The 20,531-nt window shown below is 40.7% G+C and overlaps 1 protein-coding gene across 7 annotated transcripts in view; it reads left to right on the top strand.

Moving 5' to 3' along the window:
* The first annotated feature begins 1,439 nt into the window (after positions 1-1,439).
* The window catches only part of DOCK3 (dedicator of cytokinesis 3), a 608,703-nt gene continuing 589,611 nt past the window's right edge, over positions 1,440-20,531 (top strand). For 4 of the 7 annotated variants that reach the window (XM_045990865.1, XM_045990867.1, XM_045990866.1 and 1 more), the window contains exon 1: positions 1,441-1,876. In XM_045990865.1, coding sequence (XP_045846821.1) covers positions 1,489-1,876 — 388 coding nt within the window. In that variant the 5' untranslated portion in view covers positions 1,441-1,488. Of the gene's footprint in view, positions 1,877-20,531 lie in introns of all 7 variants that reach the window. The other 3 variants (XM_045990868.1, XM_045990864.1, XM_045990869.1) reach the window with 3 other exon arrangements.

The raw sequence follows: 20,531 nt of genomic DNA on the forward strand, positions 1-20,531 counted from the left end.
ACAGAATATTTTCCCAGGACAGGAGTGGGCAGCCTTCATTGGCGGAAGTCTTTATGTCAGGAGTTGGAAGTCTGCAGCAACAATCCAGGTGAGCTTAGGTCTGGGAGCTGGAACCAGTTATAAAGGTCGTTATGAAGAAAGAATCAACAAGATCTGTTGATTAGATATTCTCGTATTAGTCTTGCTTCCTACTCAACAGGTGTGTGTCAGGTGTTCAAGGTGCTGAGGGACCAGAAAGATGACTTTAGCCTGAAGCTTGCCTTTTGGGAGTTGATAGTCTTACCGGAGAAATAAGGCACAAAAGCACACAACTGGAATCCTAGGCAAAAGAAGGAAGGGTCCAGTCTGTTAGCTGCAGGATCAGGGAAGCTTTCCTGGAACCGAGGCACTGATCTGGGCTTTGAAGAGTGGGGGTGTTCAAGAGTGATATTGAGGGGGCACCTGGGTGGCTCAGTTGGTTAAGCAACCGCCTTTGGCTCAGGTCATGATCCTGGAGTCTCAGGATTGAGTCCTGCATCAGGCTCCCTGCTCCCCCCTCTCATGCTTTCTCTCTCAGATAAACAAATAAGATCTTTTAAAAAACAAATCTTAAAAAAAAAAAGTGATATTGAGGGATGACACCAGGGTTTTGGCTCCGAAGTGCCGGTAACAGAGATGGGTGGTCCATATGTAGATGGAAAGAAGTCCTGCAGTTGCCAGGATTATCCTGGTCTTTGGCGAATGGTTGACCTAGAGTCACAAGGTGATATTTGCAAAAGTAAGAGGGTACAGATTTTTGGGAGGAGATAAAGGAGGAAAGTTTCCGGATCGAGCCAGAAACTCCGAATAGCCGGCAGGGCAGAAACCTAGGAGCAGCAGAAGCGGTGCCCAGGGCAGGATACCAGATCCCAACGAAGAAGTGCTTCCTTACTAGGAAGGCTGCTATTACTGTTCAGACCCCAAACCTCTACCGCATAGGCCAACTCTGGGAAACTACAGCCAAGGAGGCGGCAGGACTTCGGTCTAGAAGGCATCCCAGAGATGAGGAGCCAGGGGCCTGAGTATGCTCCACCTTGTTCTTCCGCGGCCACTCCAGCTTTCGGATTTGGCGAGAAGCAGAGTGGTTCCAGGGACCTTTCCGGGGAAGGGCCGTGACCACTCTGTGGGTGACACTGGGATGGGTTCGAAGACAGTATTCTTCCTTCTCGGCCCTCCGCTCTCGGACAGGGGTCCCGCGGCAATCTCGGTATGTTTGGCAAGAGGCACCAGGCACGCAAGCCTCTAGGGGCCTAGGGCCTTCCACCTGCCCAGCCCTCCTCTTCCAGCGCTTGCCGCCGCGGAGGGCGGAGGTCAGCGGAGGAGCCAGGCCTGACCCCCGCGGGGCCGCCCAATCCCTTCTCGCGGATTTCCCTCCGCTGGCGCGGGGCGGCGGCGGCGCGTGGGATCGCGCGCGGGCTCGGGCGGCGCGAGCCCGGGCAGCGCGAGCCCCCGCGCGCCGGGGAGTGGCGCATGCGCGGCCGTCCTGCGAGCCCGCTGAGGCGAGCTGAACCGCGGCGGCGCCGGGAGCCGAGCAGCGGAGCTGTGAGGGACCGAACAGCGGCGCGGGAGCAGCGGCGACGGACAGGTGGAGAGCCCTCGGCCGCGCGGCCGGGGACTGCTGGGCCGCCCGCGGAGCCTCGCGGTCCGGACGTGGCTGCGGCGGCGGCATCCCGGACGGCCTGTGAAGGATGCGCCGCCCACTGCCCCGCGCCGCCTGACCGCCCCCGCTTCGGCTTGCGGTGCGCCACAGCCGGGCCCGCGGCCGTCCCCGCCGCGCTGTCGCCCGGCTGCCGTGCCCGCGGGGCCGCGCCTGGCCCGGCCATGTGGACCCCCACGGAGGAGGAGAAATACGGCGTAGGTAGGTGAGGCTCCGGTCTGGCAGCAGCGGGGGTCCCGGGGACGCGCCCGTGCTCTCGGCCCCGTGGCGGCCCCGCCTCGATTCGCGTCCGCGCGCCCCCGCCCCTGCCCGCAGGCTGCGCGGCCTCGGCGTGGGGCGAGTGCGGGGCGAGCGCGGGGCGAGCTCCGGGCGAGCGCGGGGTGGGGGCGGTGCGAGAGGGGCGCGGGCATGGGGTTGGGAGCGGGTCTTGGGGCGTGGGAGGGCGACAGGGGGCGCTGGAGGCGCGGCCTCGGCAGGTGCGGCCGGGGAAGGGCGGGCAGGGTGGGCTGGGCCCCTGTGGCTGCGTGAGGTTTTTGGTGTGGGGCACAGGGCAGTTTTACCCAAGAAGCCAAATCCTGGGAATCTTGTTTTCTCCGCTCCCAAATCTCAATTTTAATGAGTTTCCGCACCTGAGTTGATGAGCCGGATGACTGTTTATTTTTGGACTGGAGCCTTTCAAATAAAAGGACAAAAACCGTTGACATCATTTTTCTCCAGCTCAAAATTTTGCAGATATTTGACTGCAAATCTTTGCTCTGTTTTAATTTGTTTTGCCTTCAGTATTAGAAATAATTACCGTACAATGGGAAGTGTTTTGGGGCATGTCTAAGTGTTAAGTTTAGTATGTATTATGGTCACAGCTTTGTTTTGAAAAACAAACAAACCTGTTTTCATGAGACCATTAGTCCTCTTAGAATCCTCTTTTTATCCGTTATAAGTGTTAAACTCCTGAAGTTAAATAATCCTTGTAACATTAAACTTCTGTAAAAAGAATATTGAATAAAGTAAGGGATTGAATGTCAGTTTTCCTTTTATAGTAATGTTATAACATAATGTTAGTGTTTTGTGGCAATAGCATGCTAGAAGAGTTCAGGCACATTGCATTATCGTAAGTCATTTGTCATCTTGTTGGGTTAAAAACAGATTTAAAATGTTGAATGTACAGGTTCCCCTCCCTCCCAAGCTTGTAATGGAAAACTATAGATGGGGAATCTGTCTAAACAGACTTTTATTTTCCTTTTTTAACTGCAGTTCAATCAAGATTTAGCTCACAATTTACTACAAAATAACTTTTTAAACTGGCAGTAGTAACAAACACTTAGGAATACCATCAGGCAAGTTATCATGTGAAAATTGAATTTATTTAAATTTAAGGACCTGCAGAGAGATCTGTGCTGGTAGAAAATCCTGTTTTGAAAGGTAACTTTCAGGAGTTTTTAATAGCTATGCTATAATGACATGGTAACTTACTAGGATGGAAGTGATAAAAGGAGCCCTAGTGTTTGAGTCTCTGTTGAGAAGGAATTGGGAAATGATATAAAGAGTTCGGATTCACCTCTGAGGACATTTTAGAGCATTCTCTAAATACTATATAGATTCCATGAAGTGAAGAATTGATGGTTTATTTTACCCATATCTTGCTTTTAGGGCTGCTGGATTAGAATAACAAATAATTGATGTGAAAGTGGTCAACTGTTCAGTGGCGCCTAAGTGATAATTTCCTTTGGAGAAAAACCCTTGAGTAGGGAGTTAGCCAAATTCTGAGTCCTGGCTTCTCTTCAGTGGTGTTGTGGGCAAGTTATTTAACATCATTTTCTTAATGTTGTAAGTGGGGGGTAATATTTACCTACAGGGTTGTGAAAATCAAACGAGAGCATACCAAGTGCTTTGTAAGTGTTAATTTCTTCTTTTCCCTTTAGTACTTAAAGTAATAATAACATTAGGTATTTCCTCTGATGTGTTCTTAGAAGGAGGCAGTGCAAGGCATTCAAGATAGGCATATGTGAATCTCAGAGTGCTAGGATTTGGTGTGTGTTTTAATCAGAAAGATGAAATGAGGGGCGCCTGGGTGGCTCAGTGGGTTAAGCCGCTGCCTTCAGCTCAGGTCATGATCTCGGGGTCCTGGGATCGAGTCCCACATCGGGCTCTCTGCTCCGCAGAGAGCCTGCTTCCCTTCCTCTCTCTCTGCCTGCCTCTCTTGTGATTTCTCTCTGTCAAATAAATAAATCTTTAAAAAAAAAAAAAAAAGAAAGATGGAATGAAATTCTTGAATTCTTAGGACTGTGAGTTTAGCTTTAGAAAAATGGTTATTTCCTGGGAAGGGGCACAGTATTGGGCACAGGTGCTTGGTAAATGAGAGAGACAGTTATTCTGAAGACATTAACAGCTGTGATTTAGTGTAATTTAGATGTCTTTGCTGCCAAACAAGGCATCTATTTTTTCTGTTTCCCTCACAGCTTTCTTCTGCTGTTCCTTCCTCAGTTATGATCTGAAAGATTGTTCAAAACTCAGGGTGCATCTCTTTCTATAAACATGTTAGGGCTACACTCCTAGGCCTTTTATCTAATAAAATCCAGTTCAGCCTATAAAATAGCTTAAATATTGTACTTATAATAAGAAAAACAGTGAATCAAAAATAGTATGCTGGCTGCATTATTTAATTGCTATCTTGAAAATCTATGATTATTATTCCTATGCGAAAATATTTTGAGTTTCAGCTTTGATTTTTATGACCAGCTTGGAGCACAGGTTTCTTTTCTTTTTTTTTTATTTGTTTATTTTCAGCATAACAGTGTTCATTGTTTTTGCACCACACCCAGTGCTCCATGCAGTACGTGCCCTCCCTATTACCCACCACCTGGTTCCTCAACCTCCCACCCCCCACCCCACCCCTTCAAAACCCTCTGGTTGTTTTTCAGAGTCCATAGTCTCTCATGGTTCATCTCCCCTTCCAGTTTCCCTCAACTCCCTCTCTTCTCCATCTCCCCGTGTCCACCGTGTTCTTTGTTATGCTCCACAAATAAGTGAGACCATATGATACTTGACTCTCTCTGCTTGACTTTTTCGCTCAGCATAATCTCTTCCAGTCCCGTCCATGTTGCTACAAAAGTTGGGTATTCATCCTTTCTGATGGAGGCATAATACTCCATTGGGAGCACAGGTTTCTATCTCTGCTTGCTAATCCATAATCCTTATAGCAGGGAGGGAAAACTTGTACCCACTTCATACCAGTTTGGAGAAACTGCTTGGATGTTAGTGAGGGAAGGAGTCCCCTATTGTAGCAGTACAAAGGAGTTTTATTTTTCCTTACTGCAGCTGTTCATCTGTATTTGACATTGGTAAGGTGTTTGAGATCTGTAGAAATATCTTACTAGCTGTTAATTTTTGTAAATCTAGGAATTCTGTACAATGTTTTCAAATTACGTGATATCTACTTAGAACTAGGTGATATCTGGGCTTCCATTTTCATTGTAATATTCTGTGGTTAACTTTAGGTGAAGGGGAGAAAACTGTCCTTTTTTGAGGTTTAGTCATGGGCCAGTCAGTGTGCTGCTAGGGATTCTCAGTTAGGTTACACCATGTAGAGTCCTAGAGCAGTTCTAATGTTATCTTCATCATACAGATGAAGAGACTGGACTGGATTTTAGAAGTTGTTAGTGCTTTTTTGCCCTTCAGCAATTGAATATTCTCCTTAATTTTCTTCCTCCGCAATATTTTGTGATATACTTGACTCTCTTGCTATCCTTCTCTAGTATCAAAGGGGCTGTTTTGTTTTGTTTTTGTTGTTGTTTTTTCGTGAACCTGTAAGCCCAAGTTCTGACTCCTTATGTCTCTTTTCCTCTGAGGTTCTCTGATCTCTTGTTCCCGTGAATGCTTGGAAAGCCCTTCGTCTTTCCATTCTTTATTTTACCTTTCCAAGAAGCTTCCTGTACTAAAGTGCATTAGGTGAGAACAGTCCAACTATTTTTGTGAAACACTTGTCTTTTCCCATATTGATGGCACCCAAACTACTAAATGTAGAAACCAAAGATCAAGAACATGCTTTTCTCATTTCTAACTGCAGAAGCAGTAGCAGTAGCAGCAGCAAACACCAATAACAAATAAAACAAGAATGTTTATAATTAACTCCTAAAATAGAATAGCAGCAAACTTTGAATACGTTTGTACTTGCTTGGCATTCTAGGAGTGGAAGCTTGCCTCAGGTCATCATCTTATTTATTTTACTGTCATAAGGTAAATTAAAAAAAAAATCTCAGGGCATTGGTTACTGATTTTCTAATCCACACTTAGTAAACCATGACAGTTTTTCCTTATTACCAACCAGAATACCTTGTATTTTAGTTTTGTAATGTTTTATTTCCTTGTTTAATTAAAAAAGGATTTATTTATGTTATATTTATTTTTATCTAATTTAAAAAGTAATTCATATTTTCTGCCTAACTTTTACCAGATTTTCCCCAGGTAGGAAAAAAAAAAAAGCATTTTTTTAAAAAGATTTTATTTATTTATTTGACAGACAGAGAGAGATCACAAGTAGGCAGAGAGGCAGGTAGAGAGACAGGAGGATGTAGGCTCCCCGCTGAGCAGAGAGCCCCATGTGGGGCTCGATCCCAGGACTCTGAGATCATGACCTGAGCTGAAGGCAGAGGCTTAACCCACTGAGCCACCCAGGTGCCCCCCCAAAAAAAAACATTAAAAAAAAACAACCTTGAGTCCTTAAAAGAAATTTACCTTGTAAGGATCCTGTAGTGCAGAGGCACCTGACAGTGGGGAAAGAATAGGTTGATGAAACCCAACTGGAAAGAACCAGTGATCACAAATTTCAGTAAATCTGTTGGTAAATAGGCTAAAACTCACTGAACTAGTGTGAAGGCTGTGGGCTTTTAGTTACTTGTTCAACGATGCATTCCCAGTCTTTGAAGCCTCCAAAAGGGCCACATACCTCTCAGAGGTAAAGGCATCCACTAGGGCAGAGAAGATGTGATATACCCAGGGCTTTATTTTGTCCTGAAAAGTGAGGATGTGCTTGATGTTTAATGATTGGGTTTTAGTGTTTACAGGGAACTTCCAAATCTGTTTCTACTTGAGCCTTACACCATAATATCACCTCTCCCCTCATTTTAAAACTGATGAGAAAAAAACTTTATCTGAGAGAAGTTAGGTGACTGATCTAAGGAACTTAAGCCAGTAATTGCTGAGTTGAGATTTGAACTGATGATTATGGGATTCTAAGCCAAAGCTTCTTTGATTACATCATGTTGCTTCTGAAAGGAATTTGTCAGTAGTATATGTCTTTGGCTCAAAAGATAAGGCATTCTCTACAGACTTTTCAATTTAAATTGGATAGTTATACTTAAGGAATTTTTTTATATTAAACATTTATATAAAACAACATGGTATTTATTGTTCTGCTTTTTAATTGTAATGATTTACATTGATAATGAGTACACATTCAGGGCATGATGAGTCAGAAGGCAGGGTTTTTTTTTTTCATGTTCAGTTAGCCAACATATAGTACATCATCAGTTTTTGATGTAGTATTTTAATGATTCATCAGTTACATACAACATCCAGTCCTCATCACAGCAGAAGGCAGGTTTATGTTTATTTGTTTATTTATTTTTGTTATTTTCTTTTATTTGAACAGCTTTATTGAGGTATAATTGATAGACAAAAAAAGCTCATATTTTTTTAAATGAGCTTTGATTCATTGATTTTGTTATGTTAATTGTACATCATTAGTTTTTGATATAGAAGACAGGTTTTTAAACAGTCTGTTGGATTGTATTGTCTTTTCTTAAGACAGTTAGTTGAGAGGAAGGAGTTGAATTTAGCAACTATTTTTTGAGTGCCTTCTCAAACCAAGAGGTCTTTGTTTTGGTCTGTCATTCTGTAAAGCAAACAGGAAATAACCAACAGGAAATTATCAACATTTTTAATAGAAAAGTCATTATGCAACTACAGAAGTAGTCTATTCAGATGTTACAGTTCATTTTATCATGCAGTATTGTAAGAGAATGTGCTTTAGAAACAGTAAGCTTAAATTATAAACATGACACCTTTTTCTGTCTAGCATTTTTTTTAAAGATTTTATTTTTTTTTAAACCCTTATAAGTTTTTTTTTTCCCTTTTTATTAATTTTTTCAGCGTAACAGTATTCATTCTTTTTGCACAACACCCAGTGCTCCATGCAAAACGTGCCCTCCCCATCACCCACCACCTGTTCCCCCAACCTCCCACCCTGACCCTTCAAAACCCTCAGGTTGTTTTTCAGAGTCCATAGTCTCTTATGGTTCGCCTCCCCTCCCCAATGTCCATTTTATTTATTTATTTGACAGAGATCACAAGTAGGCAGAGAGGCAGGCACAGAGAGGGGAAGCAGACTCCCTGCTGAGCAGAGAGCCCGATGTGGGGCTCGATCCAAGGACCCTGGGATGTGGCTCGATCCAAGGACCCTGGGATCATGACCCGAGCTGAAGGCAGAGGCTTTAACCCACTGAGCCACCCAGGCGCCCCTTTCTGTCTAGCATTTTTAGAGACATCTGAAAGCATAACCGTCTCAAAATAATGGTCATTGAGGTTGAAAGTACTTCATATCATATTTTTACATTGGTGCTAAATTTTAATTTTTTTAGTAGTTTGTATTTTGAAACTTTTCTTTTGAAATCTGTCTTTATTCTTTTTTTTTTTAAAGATTTTATTTATTTATTTGACAGAGAGAGATCACAAGTAGGCAGAGAGGCAGGCAGAGAGAGTGAGAGGGAAGCAGGCTCCCTGCCGAGCAGAGAGCCCAATGCGGGACTCGATCCCAGGACCCTGAGATCATGACCTGAGCTGAAGGCAGTGGCTTAAACCACTGAGCCACCCAGGCGCCACTGTCTTTATTCTTTTTTAAAAAAAGATTTTATTTATTTATTTGACAGAGAGAGAAATATCACAAGTAGGCAGAGAGGCAGGCAGAGAGAGGGGGAAGCAGGCTCTCTGCTGAGCAGAGTCTGATGAGGGGCTTGATCCCAGGACCCTGAGATCATGACCTGAGCCGAAGGCAGAGGCTTAACCCACTGAGCCACCCAGGCGCCCCATGTGTCTTTATCCTTGATGATGAGAATGATCTGAAATTATTCCCAATGTGTAAGAATTATTGGATATGCTATATTAGGATTTTAATTCCAGTGTTATGCTTTTACTTTAATGAACAAACCTGTTTATGATTATGCTCTTGATTCTTGCATAACCCCTCTTGACAGATTTTGTATGGAAAGGCAAGATTTTTTCACATAAAGTCTCTAGGAACTTAAAACATTTTTTGTAAATACCTTGCCAAATTATTTTAGCTGTGGTCCAGGTTCTTGCAGTTGATTTGCTATATCACACATTAGGATATTCTAGTAGAGATAATTACTGTGTTGGGAAACGTCATTCAGAAGTTTTCTGTTTTCCTACTTTTCTGCAATGGAATAAAATCCCAACCTCCTGCTTCCATCTGTTTCTCCTTCTCTCTTCAAAACTCATTCATAGCTCTTACTCACTGGGGAGGGAGAACCAAAATGAATGGAAGAATTAAGTCTATGATGAATGCAGAACTTTATATTATAGACAGTATATCTCAGACCGATGTGCATTTGGCCTTTATTCAGATATCATCTAGTGACAATGCCCTCACCACTTTTTGGGACAGCCCCATTTTATTATTTAGACAGGTATGATTTGAACATTCTTTCTTATTTAATAGGATCCCTGTAATTTCTTATAAGTCCATGTTCTGTGCCTACGCTTAAGTAATTTGCTTTATAGCCTTTCAGTAATACATAGCACTTTAGAACTTTATGTAAAGGATCTTAAAGATACTTGGTTTAAATATTGAGTTACCACCTTACACCAGTTAGAATGGTCAAAATTAACAAGACAGTAAATAACGTGTTTTGAAGAGGATGTGGAGAAAGGGGAACCCTCTTACTTTGTTGGTGGGAATGCAAGTTGGTACAGCCACTTTGAAAACAGTGTGGAGATTCCTTAAGAAATTAAAAATAGAGCTTCCCTGTGACCCTGCAGTTGCACTACTGGGTATTTACCCCAAAGATACAGATGTAGTGAAAAGAAGGGCCATTTGTACCCCCATGTTCATAGCAGCAATGGCCACGGTTGCCAAACTGTGGAAAGAACCAAGATGCCCTTCAACGGATGAATGGATAAGGAAGATGTGGTCCATATACACTATGGAGTATTATGCCTCCATCAGAAAGGATGAATACCCAACTTTTGTAGCAACATGGACGGGACTGGAAGAGATTATGGTGAGTAAAATAAGTCAAGCAGAGAGAGTCAGTTATCACATGGTTTCACTTATTTGTGAAGCATAAGAAATAACATGGAGGACATGGGGAGATGGAGAGGAGAACGGAGTTGAGGGAAATTGGAAGGGGAGATGAACCATGAGAGACTATGGACTCTGAAAAACAATCTGAGGGTTTTGAAGGGGTGGGAGGTGGGAGTCTGGGTGAACCTGGTGGTGGGTGTTATGGAGGACATGTATTGCATGGAACACTGGGTGTGGTACATAAACAACGAATTCTGGTACACTGAAAAGAAATAAAAAAAAGGGGGGGGGGCGCCCGTGTGGCTCAGTGGGTTAAAGCCTCTGCCTTTGGCTCAGGTCAAAATCCCAGAATCCTGGGATTGAGCCCTGCATCAGGCTCTCTGCTCAGCCGGGAGCCTGCTTCCTCCTATCTCTCTGCTTGTCTCTCCGCCTACTTGTGATATCTTTCTCTGTCAAATAAATAAAATCTTTAAAAAAATACGTAGGGGGCGCCTGGGTGGCTCAGTGGGTTAAAGCCTCTGCCTTCGGCTCAGGTCATGATCCCAGGGTCCTGGGATCGAACCCCGCATCGGGCTCTCTGCTTGGCAGGGAGCCTGCCTCCCCCTCTCTCTGTGCCTGCCTCTCTGCCTACTTGTGATTTCTGTCTGTCAAATAAATAAAATCTTAAAAAAAAAGAAAGATACGTAGTTTAAGGCTCTGGAACTAAGTAAGTCTAGTTGGAATAGCTAACATTCATTAAGTGTTTACTATGTGCCCAGAACTTTCATATTATGGCTCAGATTTGCTTTTTTCAGCCTCATCTGCAGTCCTGCTTGTACTTTACACTTTAGCCAAACTGAACTTTCTCCAAGTCTTTCTGTCTTGAATTAATTATACCAGTGCTGCCATGTGCCAGAACTATTTGTCACCTGTTAAACACTTCTTGTTATTTACTACATCATGTCTTATTCATGTTATTCCTTTTATGTAGGGTCCTTTTCCTTCTCCATGTCTCATATTTTTTCTTGCCTGGTGAGGCTCCTTTCATATATAGTTATCTTTGTAAATCTTTTTCTAGACCCTTGACCTTCTCTTTCTCCAACCAGATAGATTTTAGTCTTTTAAATTCATGAAACTTTGTAACTTGCAGTGGTATATTTATTTTGTCCTCTTCCACTAGACTAATGTCTTTCCAACTTTTGACTATGTTCTGCAATAAGAAATGCATTTAAAATTGTTATCTCTTTTGTGTGTATGTATATCTACATATACGTATACATAATACATGTATATGAAAAAGTTAAAGTTTGATGATACAAGACTTTGTACTTTGTATAGTGTACTCTGATATTTTCTATTCATTTCTACTTCATTAAGAAATATTGGTGGCAACTCAATGGATTTTGTGACCCGCGATTGAAAAAATACTGATTTAGGCTATAAACTCTTTTAAGTAGGGATCATGCCATATTTATATTTGTATTTTTGGCAGATATAATTCAGTTCCAGGCATGTAGAAGGTTTTAAACATATATTTGTAGTATTGAATGGAATGTTTTAAATTAATGTGGCACAAAGCCTGATCTTCCTAGGCTTTTGGCTAACATTTCACACTAATTATTCATATTGAAGTTATAGTAATTAAGCTCTAGGTTTTATTTTATATAAACTGAAGTCAAGCTAGATCTCTTCAATCCTGAACTTCTATGATTGAAAGAATCATAAATTAAAAATTCTAATTTCATTTTATAAATATTTTGTATTTATTTCCACTACATTTTATTAGGGGGAGCGTATTTGATTTGACCCTGTTGGTTCTAAGTTGGTGGGGGGGAGACTAGACGTATTTGGCTCAGCAGTTGAACCTGTCAGATCTTTTTGAAGCTTGAGTTTTTGATCCCACATACTACTTTTTCTTTGAACCTATAAACTTGTTTTTTTTTTTCCAGGTGGCTGATAAAAGTGTTAAACAGAATCAGAAAAAAATTTCATGATTAGTGGGAAGTGGCTGGTTTACAGACAAATAGATTTTGCCATGTCATGTTCTGAACACAAATTATCTGGGTGACCCCTGAACATGTTATGAAATTGCCAGCTGTTGCCACCTTTGTGAACCTGATAGTGTTTGGGGTTAGGGTAGGCTCTATAGCCAAGGAAGAACGATGTTGCTAAGAGGTCTGTGTGGCTGTACTTTTAAGTGTGGAGGACAAGGAAAATTCAGCATTAGAAAGATTTTTTTTTTAACCCCTAATGTGTGGTTTTATTTTTTAATTTTTATTTTAATTAAAAATTTTTTTGCCTTATTAAAATGTTCTTATTTCATCTGTTTCTTCATAACATATAATATATTATTTGCTTTAGGGGTATAGGTCTGTGATACATCAGTCTTACAAAATACAGCGCTCACCATAGCATATACTTTCTCTGATGTCTATCACCCAGCCACCCTGTTCCTCCTAACCCCCTCCTCTTCAGCGACCCTTGGTTTGTTTCCTGAGATTAAGAGTCTCTTATGGTGTGTCTCCCTCTTGGTCTTGTCTTGTTTCATTTTTCCCTCCCTTCCCTTATGATCCTCTGTCTTGTCAAATTTTGAAATTCTTCATATCAGTGAGATCATATGAAAATTGTCTTTCTCTGATTGACTCATTTTGCTTAGTGTAATACCCTCTAGTTCCATCCACATCATTGTAAAATGGCAAGATTTCATTTTTTGATGGCTCTGTAATGTTTCATTATATATACATACCACATCATCTTTATCCATTCATCTGTTGCTGAATATCTAGGCTCTTTCTGTAGTTTGGCTATTGTGAACATTGCTGCTATAAACATTGGGGTGCATATGCCCCTTCAGATCATTACATTTGTATCTTTGTGGTAAATACCCAGTAGTGCAATTGCTGGTCATAGGGTAGCTTATTTTCATCTTTTTGAGGAACTCCATACTCTTTTCTAGAGTGGCTACACCAGCTTGCATCCCCACCAGCAATGTAGGGGGGTTCCCCTTTCTCTGCATCCTTGCCAACACCTGTCATTTCCTGACTGATGTGAGTGGGGGTATCTCATTGAGATTTAGATTTGTATTTCCATGATCTGAGTGACGCAGAGGACTTTTCCATGTGTCTGTTGGCCATTTGGATGTCTTCTTTGCAGAAATGTCTGTTCATGTCTTCTACCCATTTCATTCTTTTTTTTTTTTAATTTAAGATTTTATTTAATTGACAGAGAGAGACAGCGAGAAAGGGAACACAAGCAGGGGCAATGGGAGAGGGAGAAACAGGCTTCCTGCTGAGTAGGGAGCCCAACATGGGGTTCCATCCCAGCACCCTGGGATCATGACCTGAGCCAAAGGCAGATGTTTAATGGCTGAGCCACTCAGGCACCCTTTATGCCCATTTCTTGATTGGATTATTTGTTCTTTGGGTGTTGAGTTTGATAAGTTCTTTATAGATTTTGGATACTAGCCCTTTATCTGATATGTCATTTGCAAATATCTTCTCTCATTCCGTTAGTTGTCTTTTGGTTTTGATGACTCTTTCCCTTGCTGTGCAGAAGCTTTTGATCTTGATGAAGTCCCAATAGTTCATTTTTGCCCTTGTTCTCTTGCCTTTGGCGATGTTCCTAGGAAGGAGCTGCTCCGGCTGAGGTCGAAGAGGTTGCTGCCTGTGTTCTCCGTAAGGATTTTGATGGATTCCTATCTCACATTGAGGTGTTTCATCCATTTTGAGTCTATTTTTGTGTGTGGTGTAAGGAAATGGTTCAGTTTCATTCTTCTGCATGTGGCTGTCCAATTTTCCCAACACCATTTGTTGAAGAGACTGTCTTTTTTCATTGGGCATTCTTTCCTGCTTTTTCAAAGATTAGTTGACCATAAAGTTGAGGGTCCATTTCCGGGTTCTTGATTCTGATCCATTGATCTAGTTGTCTGTTTTTGTGCCAGTACCATACTTACTGTCTTGATGATTACAGCTTTGTAATAGAGCTTGAAGTGTGGAATTGGGATGCCACCAGCTTTGGTTTTCTTTTTCAACATTCCTCTGGCTATTTGAGGTCTTTTCTGGTTCCACATAAATTTTAGGATTATTCTATTTCTTTGAAAAAGAATGGAAAAGAATAGGCATTAATTCTTCTTTGAATATTTGGTAGAATTCCCCTGGGGAGCTAACTGGTCCTGGGCTCTTGTTTGTTGGGAGATTTTTGATGACTGCTTCAATCTTCTTGCTGGTTGTGGGCCTGTTCAGGTTTTCTATTTCTTCCTGGTTCAGTTTTGGTAGTTTATATGTCCCTAGGAATGCATTCGTTTCTTCCAGATGGTCTAATTTGCTGGCATACGGTTGCTCGTAATGTGTGCTTATAATCGTTTGTATTTCTTTAGTGTTGGTGTTGTGATCTCTCCTCTTTCATTCATAATTTTATTAATTTGGGTCCTTTCTCTTTTCTTTTTGATAAGTCTGGCCAGGAGTTTATCAGTCTTATTAATTCTTTCAAAGAAGCAGCTCCTTGTTTTGTTGATTTGTTCTACTGTTCTTTTGGTTCTTTTGGTTGATTGATTTCTGCTCTGATCTTTATGATTTCTCTCCTTTTGCTGGGTTGAGGCTTTCTTTGCTGTTCTTTTTCTAGCTGCTTTAGGTGTAGGGTTAAGTTGTGTATTTGAGACCTTTCTTGTTTCTTGAGAAAGGCTTGTATTGCTATATACTTTCCTCTCAGGTTCACCTTTGCTGCGTCCCAAGGATTTTGAAGAGTTGTGTTTTCATTTTCATTTGTTTCCGTGAATTTTTTCAATTCTTCTCTAATTTCCTGGTTGGCCCATTCATTCTTTCATAGGATGCTGTTTGGCCTCCATGTATTTGAGTTCTTTGCAACTTTCCTCTTGTGATTGAGTTTCAGAGCATTGTGGTCTGAAAGTATACAGGGAATGATCCCAATCTTTTGGTACTGGTTGAGACCTGATTTGTGACCCAGGATGTGATCTCTTCAGGAGATGTTCCATGTGCACTAGAGAAGAATGTGTATTCTCTTTTTTTCGGATGGAATGTTCTGAATGGATTTGTAAAGTTCATCTGGTCCAGTGTGTCATTTAAAACCTTTATTTCCTTGTTGATCTTTTGTTTAGATGATCTGTCCATTTCAGTAGTCCCTGACTACTATTTTATTATTGTCGATGTGTGTCTTTGATGATGTTATTAATTGGCTTATATTATTGGATTCTCCCATGTTAGAGGTATAGATATTTAAAATTGTTGGATCCTATTGTTGGATGGACCCTTTAAGTATGATATAGTGTCCTTCCTCATGTTTTACTATAGTCTTTTGTTTAAAGTCTAATTTGTCTGACACAATGATTGTCGCCCCCCCCACCCAGCTTTCTTTTGATGTCCATTAGCTTGGTGAATTGTTTTCCATCCCCTCACTTTAAATCTGGAGGTGTCTTTGGGTCTAAAATGACAGCCCGTTGATGGGTATTTTTAAAAAAAAATTCCATCCTGATACCCTGTATCTTTTTTGGGGGTATTTAGTCCATTGGTGTTCAGGGTAACTATTGAAAGATACAAATTTAATGCCATTATATTGCCTGTAAGGTGACTGGTACTGCATATTGTCTCTGTTCCTTTCTGGTCTGTGTTACTTTTAGGCTCTCTCTTTGCTTAGAAGACCCCTTTCAATATTTCCTGTAGGGCTGGTTTGGTGTTTGCAAATTCTTTTAGTTTTTGTTTGTCCTAGAAGCTTTTAATCTCTCCTTCCATTTTCAGTGAGAGCCTAGCTGGGTATAGTATTCCTGAGTGCATATTTTTCTCGTTTAGTGCTCTGAATCTATCATGCCTGTCTTTTCTGGCCTGCCAGATCTCTCTGGATAGGTCTGCTGCCAATCTAAATTTCTGTCTTTGTAGGTTACAGACCTCTTGTCCAGAGCTGCTTTTAGGATTTTCTCTCTGTCTCTGATACTTGTTAAGTTCTACTATTAGATGATGGGGTGTTGACCTATTTTTGTTGATTTTGAGGGGGGTTCTCTGTGCCTCCTGGATTTTGATGTCTGTTTCCTTTCCCAAATAAGGGAAGTTCTCTGCTATAATTTGCTTTAGTATACCTTCTGCCCCTCTGTTTCTTCTTCTTCTGGGGTCCCAATTATTCTAATGTTGTTTCATCTTATGGTATTACTTATGTCTTGAATTCTCCCCCTGCCCCTGATCCAGTAGTTGTTTATCTCTCTTTTTCTCAGCTTCTTTATTCTCCATCATTTGGTCTTCTATATCACCAATTCTCTCTTCTGCCTCATTTAACCTACCAGTTAGAATCTCCATTTTTTATTGTATCTCATTAATAACCTTTTTGATTTTGACTTGGTTAGATTTTAGTTCTTTTATTTCTCCAGAAAGGGATTCTCTAGTATCTTCTATGCTTTTTTTTCAAGCCCAGCTAGTATCTTTATAACCGTCATTCTGAGCTCTGGTTCTGACATCTAACTAATGTTCATATTGATTAAGTCCCTGGCTTACAAGAGGTACGGCCTCTTGTTGTTGTTGTTTTGTTGTTTTTGAGGTGGGTTTTTCCCTTTTGTGTTTTCATCCAGAGAAGAATAGATGAATGAGAGCACAAAATGCTAAAAGGATAACAATGATCCCAGAAAAATATACACTAAACAAATCAGGAGAGAACCAAAGCCCAGGGGGAAGGGAAAGGGGGAAAAAAAAGACAAAAAAGAAAAAAGAATATTATCAGGCTGGTAAATAGAATAGAGCCACACACTAGATTCTGGATGTATTTTGGTCTGTTAGAAGAAACTGCCTCCCAAAATTCTAAAGAAAGAAAAACATATATATATAAAATAAGTGTAAATATGATGAAGTGTTGGAATATGACTTTAAAGATATAAATTAAAAAAGATTTTAAAAAAGGAATTATTGGGGTGCCTGTATGGCTCAGTGGATTAAAGACTCTGCCTTTGACTCTGGTCATGATTCCAGGGTCCTGGGACTGAGTGCCACATTGGACTCTCTGCTCAACAGGGAGCCTGCTCCTCCCCCCCCCACCCCACTGCCTGCCTCTCTGCTTATTTGTGATCTCTGTCTGTCAAATAAATAAATAAACTCTTAAAAAAAGGAATTATTAAAAATGTGGTTGAAAAAAGAGAGAAAAAAAATAGAGAGAAAGTGATCAGGCAGGAGACTAGAACAATACCATACACTAGATTTAGGATATATTTTGTTCTATCAGAAGAAATTGTATCCCAGAATTTGAAAGAAGGAAAAGCTCATACATATACAAAAAAAATGTTAAATTCAATGAAGGGTTAGAATACGATGGTAAAAATGAAAGTTAAAGATTTTAAAAAAGGAATTGATACAATAAAATATTGGTTGAAAAAATTAATAGAGAAATAATTTAATGCATATAACACCCAAAAGATTAGTGTCCTTAATTTATAAGCATTCTTATGAATTAATAAAAATTTATTACTCTTTTGGGGTTCACACACTTCTAATATAGTAACATTCATTTAAGAGCTAAAATGATATACTCCTATAATAATTTTTTTTCTGCTGAAAGAAAAAAAAAGAAAAAGGAAAGAAAAATTTAAGAAAGCAAAACAAAAATAAAATAAAAAAAAAACTCTGAAAGACTAAAGAATCATGGGTAAAAAGCCATAAATTCTTTGTGCAGTATTCCCCAAGACTAAAGAATCATGGGTAAAAAGCCATAAATTCTTTGTGCAGTATTCCCCTAGCACTGGAGTTTTGCAGTTCCTCTTTGAATGGTAAACTTAATCTTGGCTGGATGTTCTTGGTGATCTTCTAGGGGAGGGGCCTGTTGCAGTGATTTTCAAATGTCTTTTCCTGAGATGGAATTGTACCACCCTTATCAGGGACTAGTCTAAGTAATCTGTTCAGTTTGTTTTTGGTAGCTTTTGTTCCCTGGAAGCTTTCCATAGAGCTTTGGAGGATGGGAATGAAGATGGCGGCCTCCCAATCTCTGGTCCCAGAGGAACCAAGAACTCGGCCCCCACCCCCCCTCAGTGTGCCCTCAGAGCCAAGCAGTCAATCACTCCTGTCTCCCTGGTCTCCAGCCATAGTCCATGCTCATCCACCTTTGACTTAACGTTTCTATCTCTGGCACATGATCCTTTTGGTGTTTCTAACCCAGCAGATTCCTGTAGCATGCTCCTGGGCTGCTCCTCCCAGTGGAGGAAGAAGGTTCTCCCTGGATATACTCCTTGTTGGGTCCCTGCTGAGCAGGGGCCCAACTGTGCTGCAGATCATGGTTTATGACAACCCTGACCTGAGAGCCCACCCCTTGGGTGCTTCTTTGCAGCTGGCTTCTCCATACTTTGGAGCTCTGCCACACTCAGGCACCCTTAGTCTTTTTGTGACCCTGAGGGTCCTGAGACCACATTGTCCCAGTGAGGGTTCCATCCCCCTCTTAGCCACTGGAGCCACATCCCTCACCAGAACAGACTTCTAAAAGGTCTTGATTTTGTGTTCCACTGCTGTATCACTTGCCAGGAGCTGGCTGATGGACGCTACCTCCCTCATGGTCTGTCTTCCCAAATATCCCCTCAGATTCACTTCTCTGCACATCCTGCCTTCCAGAAAGTGGTCAGTTTTCTGTTCATAGAATTGCTGCTCTTGTTTCCATTGATCTCCTGTGGAGTTTGTAGGTGTTCATAATGGTTTGATAACTATCTAGATGAATTCCTGGAACCAGACGAAATTTAGGTCTCCCACTCCTCCACCATCTTGCTCCTCTTCTCAGCCATTAGAAAGATGTTAAGTCAAAAACTAATAATGTACTGTATGAAGACTAACATAACATAATAAAAAAAAGACATTGAGTCCATTTTTATCTTTTGTATGAAATTTCACATACATTTCATGTACGGGAGGAAGGGTGGCACCAAACTTTCCTTGAGTTTTGTTTTTGACATTGTCTTCACCTTTCCTACTCTAAATATGCTGGGCAACTCAACTCACCGTTTCCAGACAGGTTTAGAACTTTCCTGTCTTTGTCACTTTGCTTAGGTTCTTATAATATGATGAATGCAGTGATTACCTTTCTCTGCCTGGGGAATGCCAACTTAAAAAGCTCAAATGTCATCTCTTCAATGGTTCTGTAGCTCTGCTGGATATAAATAAGCACAACTGCTTGCTCCTGCAGCAGTTGGTCCAACCTCTGTATGGCACTTTTCCCTTTAGATGTTTAATTGCATCCCTTTGCCTCAGGGGATTGAGCTTCTCCAGGACAAGGAACTTTATTTTCATGTTTGTAACCTCAGGACCTAGCACATAGTGAGTGATCAATAAATGCTTAATTAGGAGTCCAATCTAGTGAAGAGTTTTATTTTGCTTTGTTAAACCTGGTAGTATTTTAAAAGTCAGGGTGTAAATATAATAATATTTAGTTGTTAGAAACTTGTGTCATCATGAATATACTTTATTTCCCTCTTAGCCTATTTCTTGAGTCTGTTATGAAGGTTTACTGCTGAGTTCAAATAACTGACTTTGGGTGGCAGCTTTAGAATTCCAGTATGAATCCATTTCACCTAGAGCTTCACAGTTATCACAACAATGATTCAGAAATCTTGTAGCAGGTAATTGGGATGTAGTTTGAAATTACCCCAACGATTCTTCTTTCGTTTGACATCTTTGGGGAAGCTATGTTTTGGATGAATGACTTTTCCAGAGAACTCAAGGTTAAACCTTTGAAAGCATCAAGAAAAGATTTTGTCTTTTTTTTGTTGTTGGAATTTTTTCTAAAATGTAGTGTGTTCTTCCCTGTATTATGAATTCAGTATGTGGAACACATTCAAGCTTTCTCTTTTTCTGTGTAGCATTTTCCTTGGTTATGCTAGATATGTATTCATTAGAGAAATGTCAGTAAATACAGAAAAATACACAAAAAAGAAAATAAGGGTGATATCTTTTGTAATCCATAAATAACTCCTCTCAACCTATTAGTATATCTTTGTATTTTTTTCTATGTACATATTTAAATAGGCATATAGGGGTGTCTGGGTGGCTCAGTTAGTTAAGTGATTCTTGATATCAGCTCAGGTCTTGATCTTCAGGGTTGTGAGGCCTGCTTTGGGCTCCATGCTGGGCATAGAGCCTACTTAAAAAATAATGTTAAGTAGGCATTTAAAATAAATGAAATTTAAGGCCATACTGTATATATTGTCTTATAGTCTTTTATTTTAAATCTGTTATACTATGAGCCTTTTTTATTCTGGACTGTTCATGGTTTTGATGACTGCTATTTCATAATATGGGTGTACTGTAGTTTACCTACTCCTGTCTAAATGGTTGTTGTCACTGCCAGGACAGTGAAGGTTTTTATTTCTCTGCGTCCTTGTCAGCTTAGGATATTATTTCCTCTACACATTTGCAATTTTCAAAAATTCAAAATTGATAATATTCTTGAGAGGAGTAAATCCTTATACATTACGAAAATAAAAGGTTTTCTACTGCCACTTCAATTTCTTGGCTATCAGTTGTTTAACTGAACTTTCTGACTATTTGATATTATTAACAGAAACAAGTGATTATAAGGTTAATACAGGAATACTTG

This window comes from Meles meles, chromosome 20, assembly GCF_922984935.1.
Source record: "Meles meles chromosome 20, mMelMel3.1 paternal haplotype, whole genome shotgun sequence".
NCBI lineage: Eukaryota > Metazoa > Chordata > Mammalia > Carnivora > Mustelidae > Meles > Meles meles.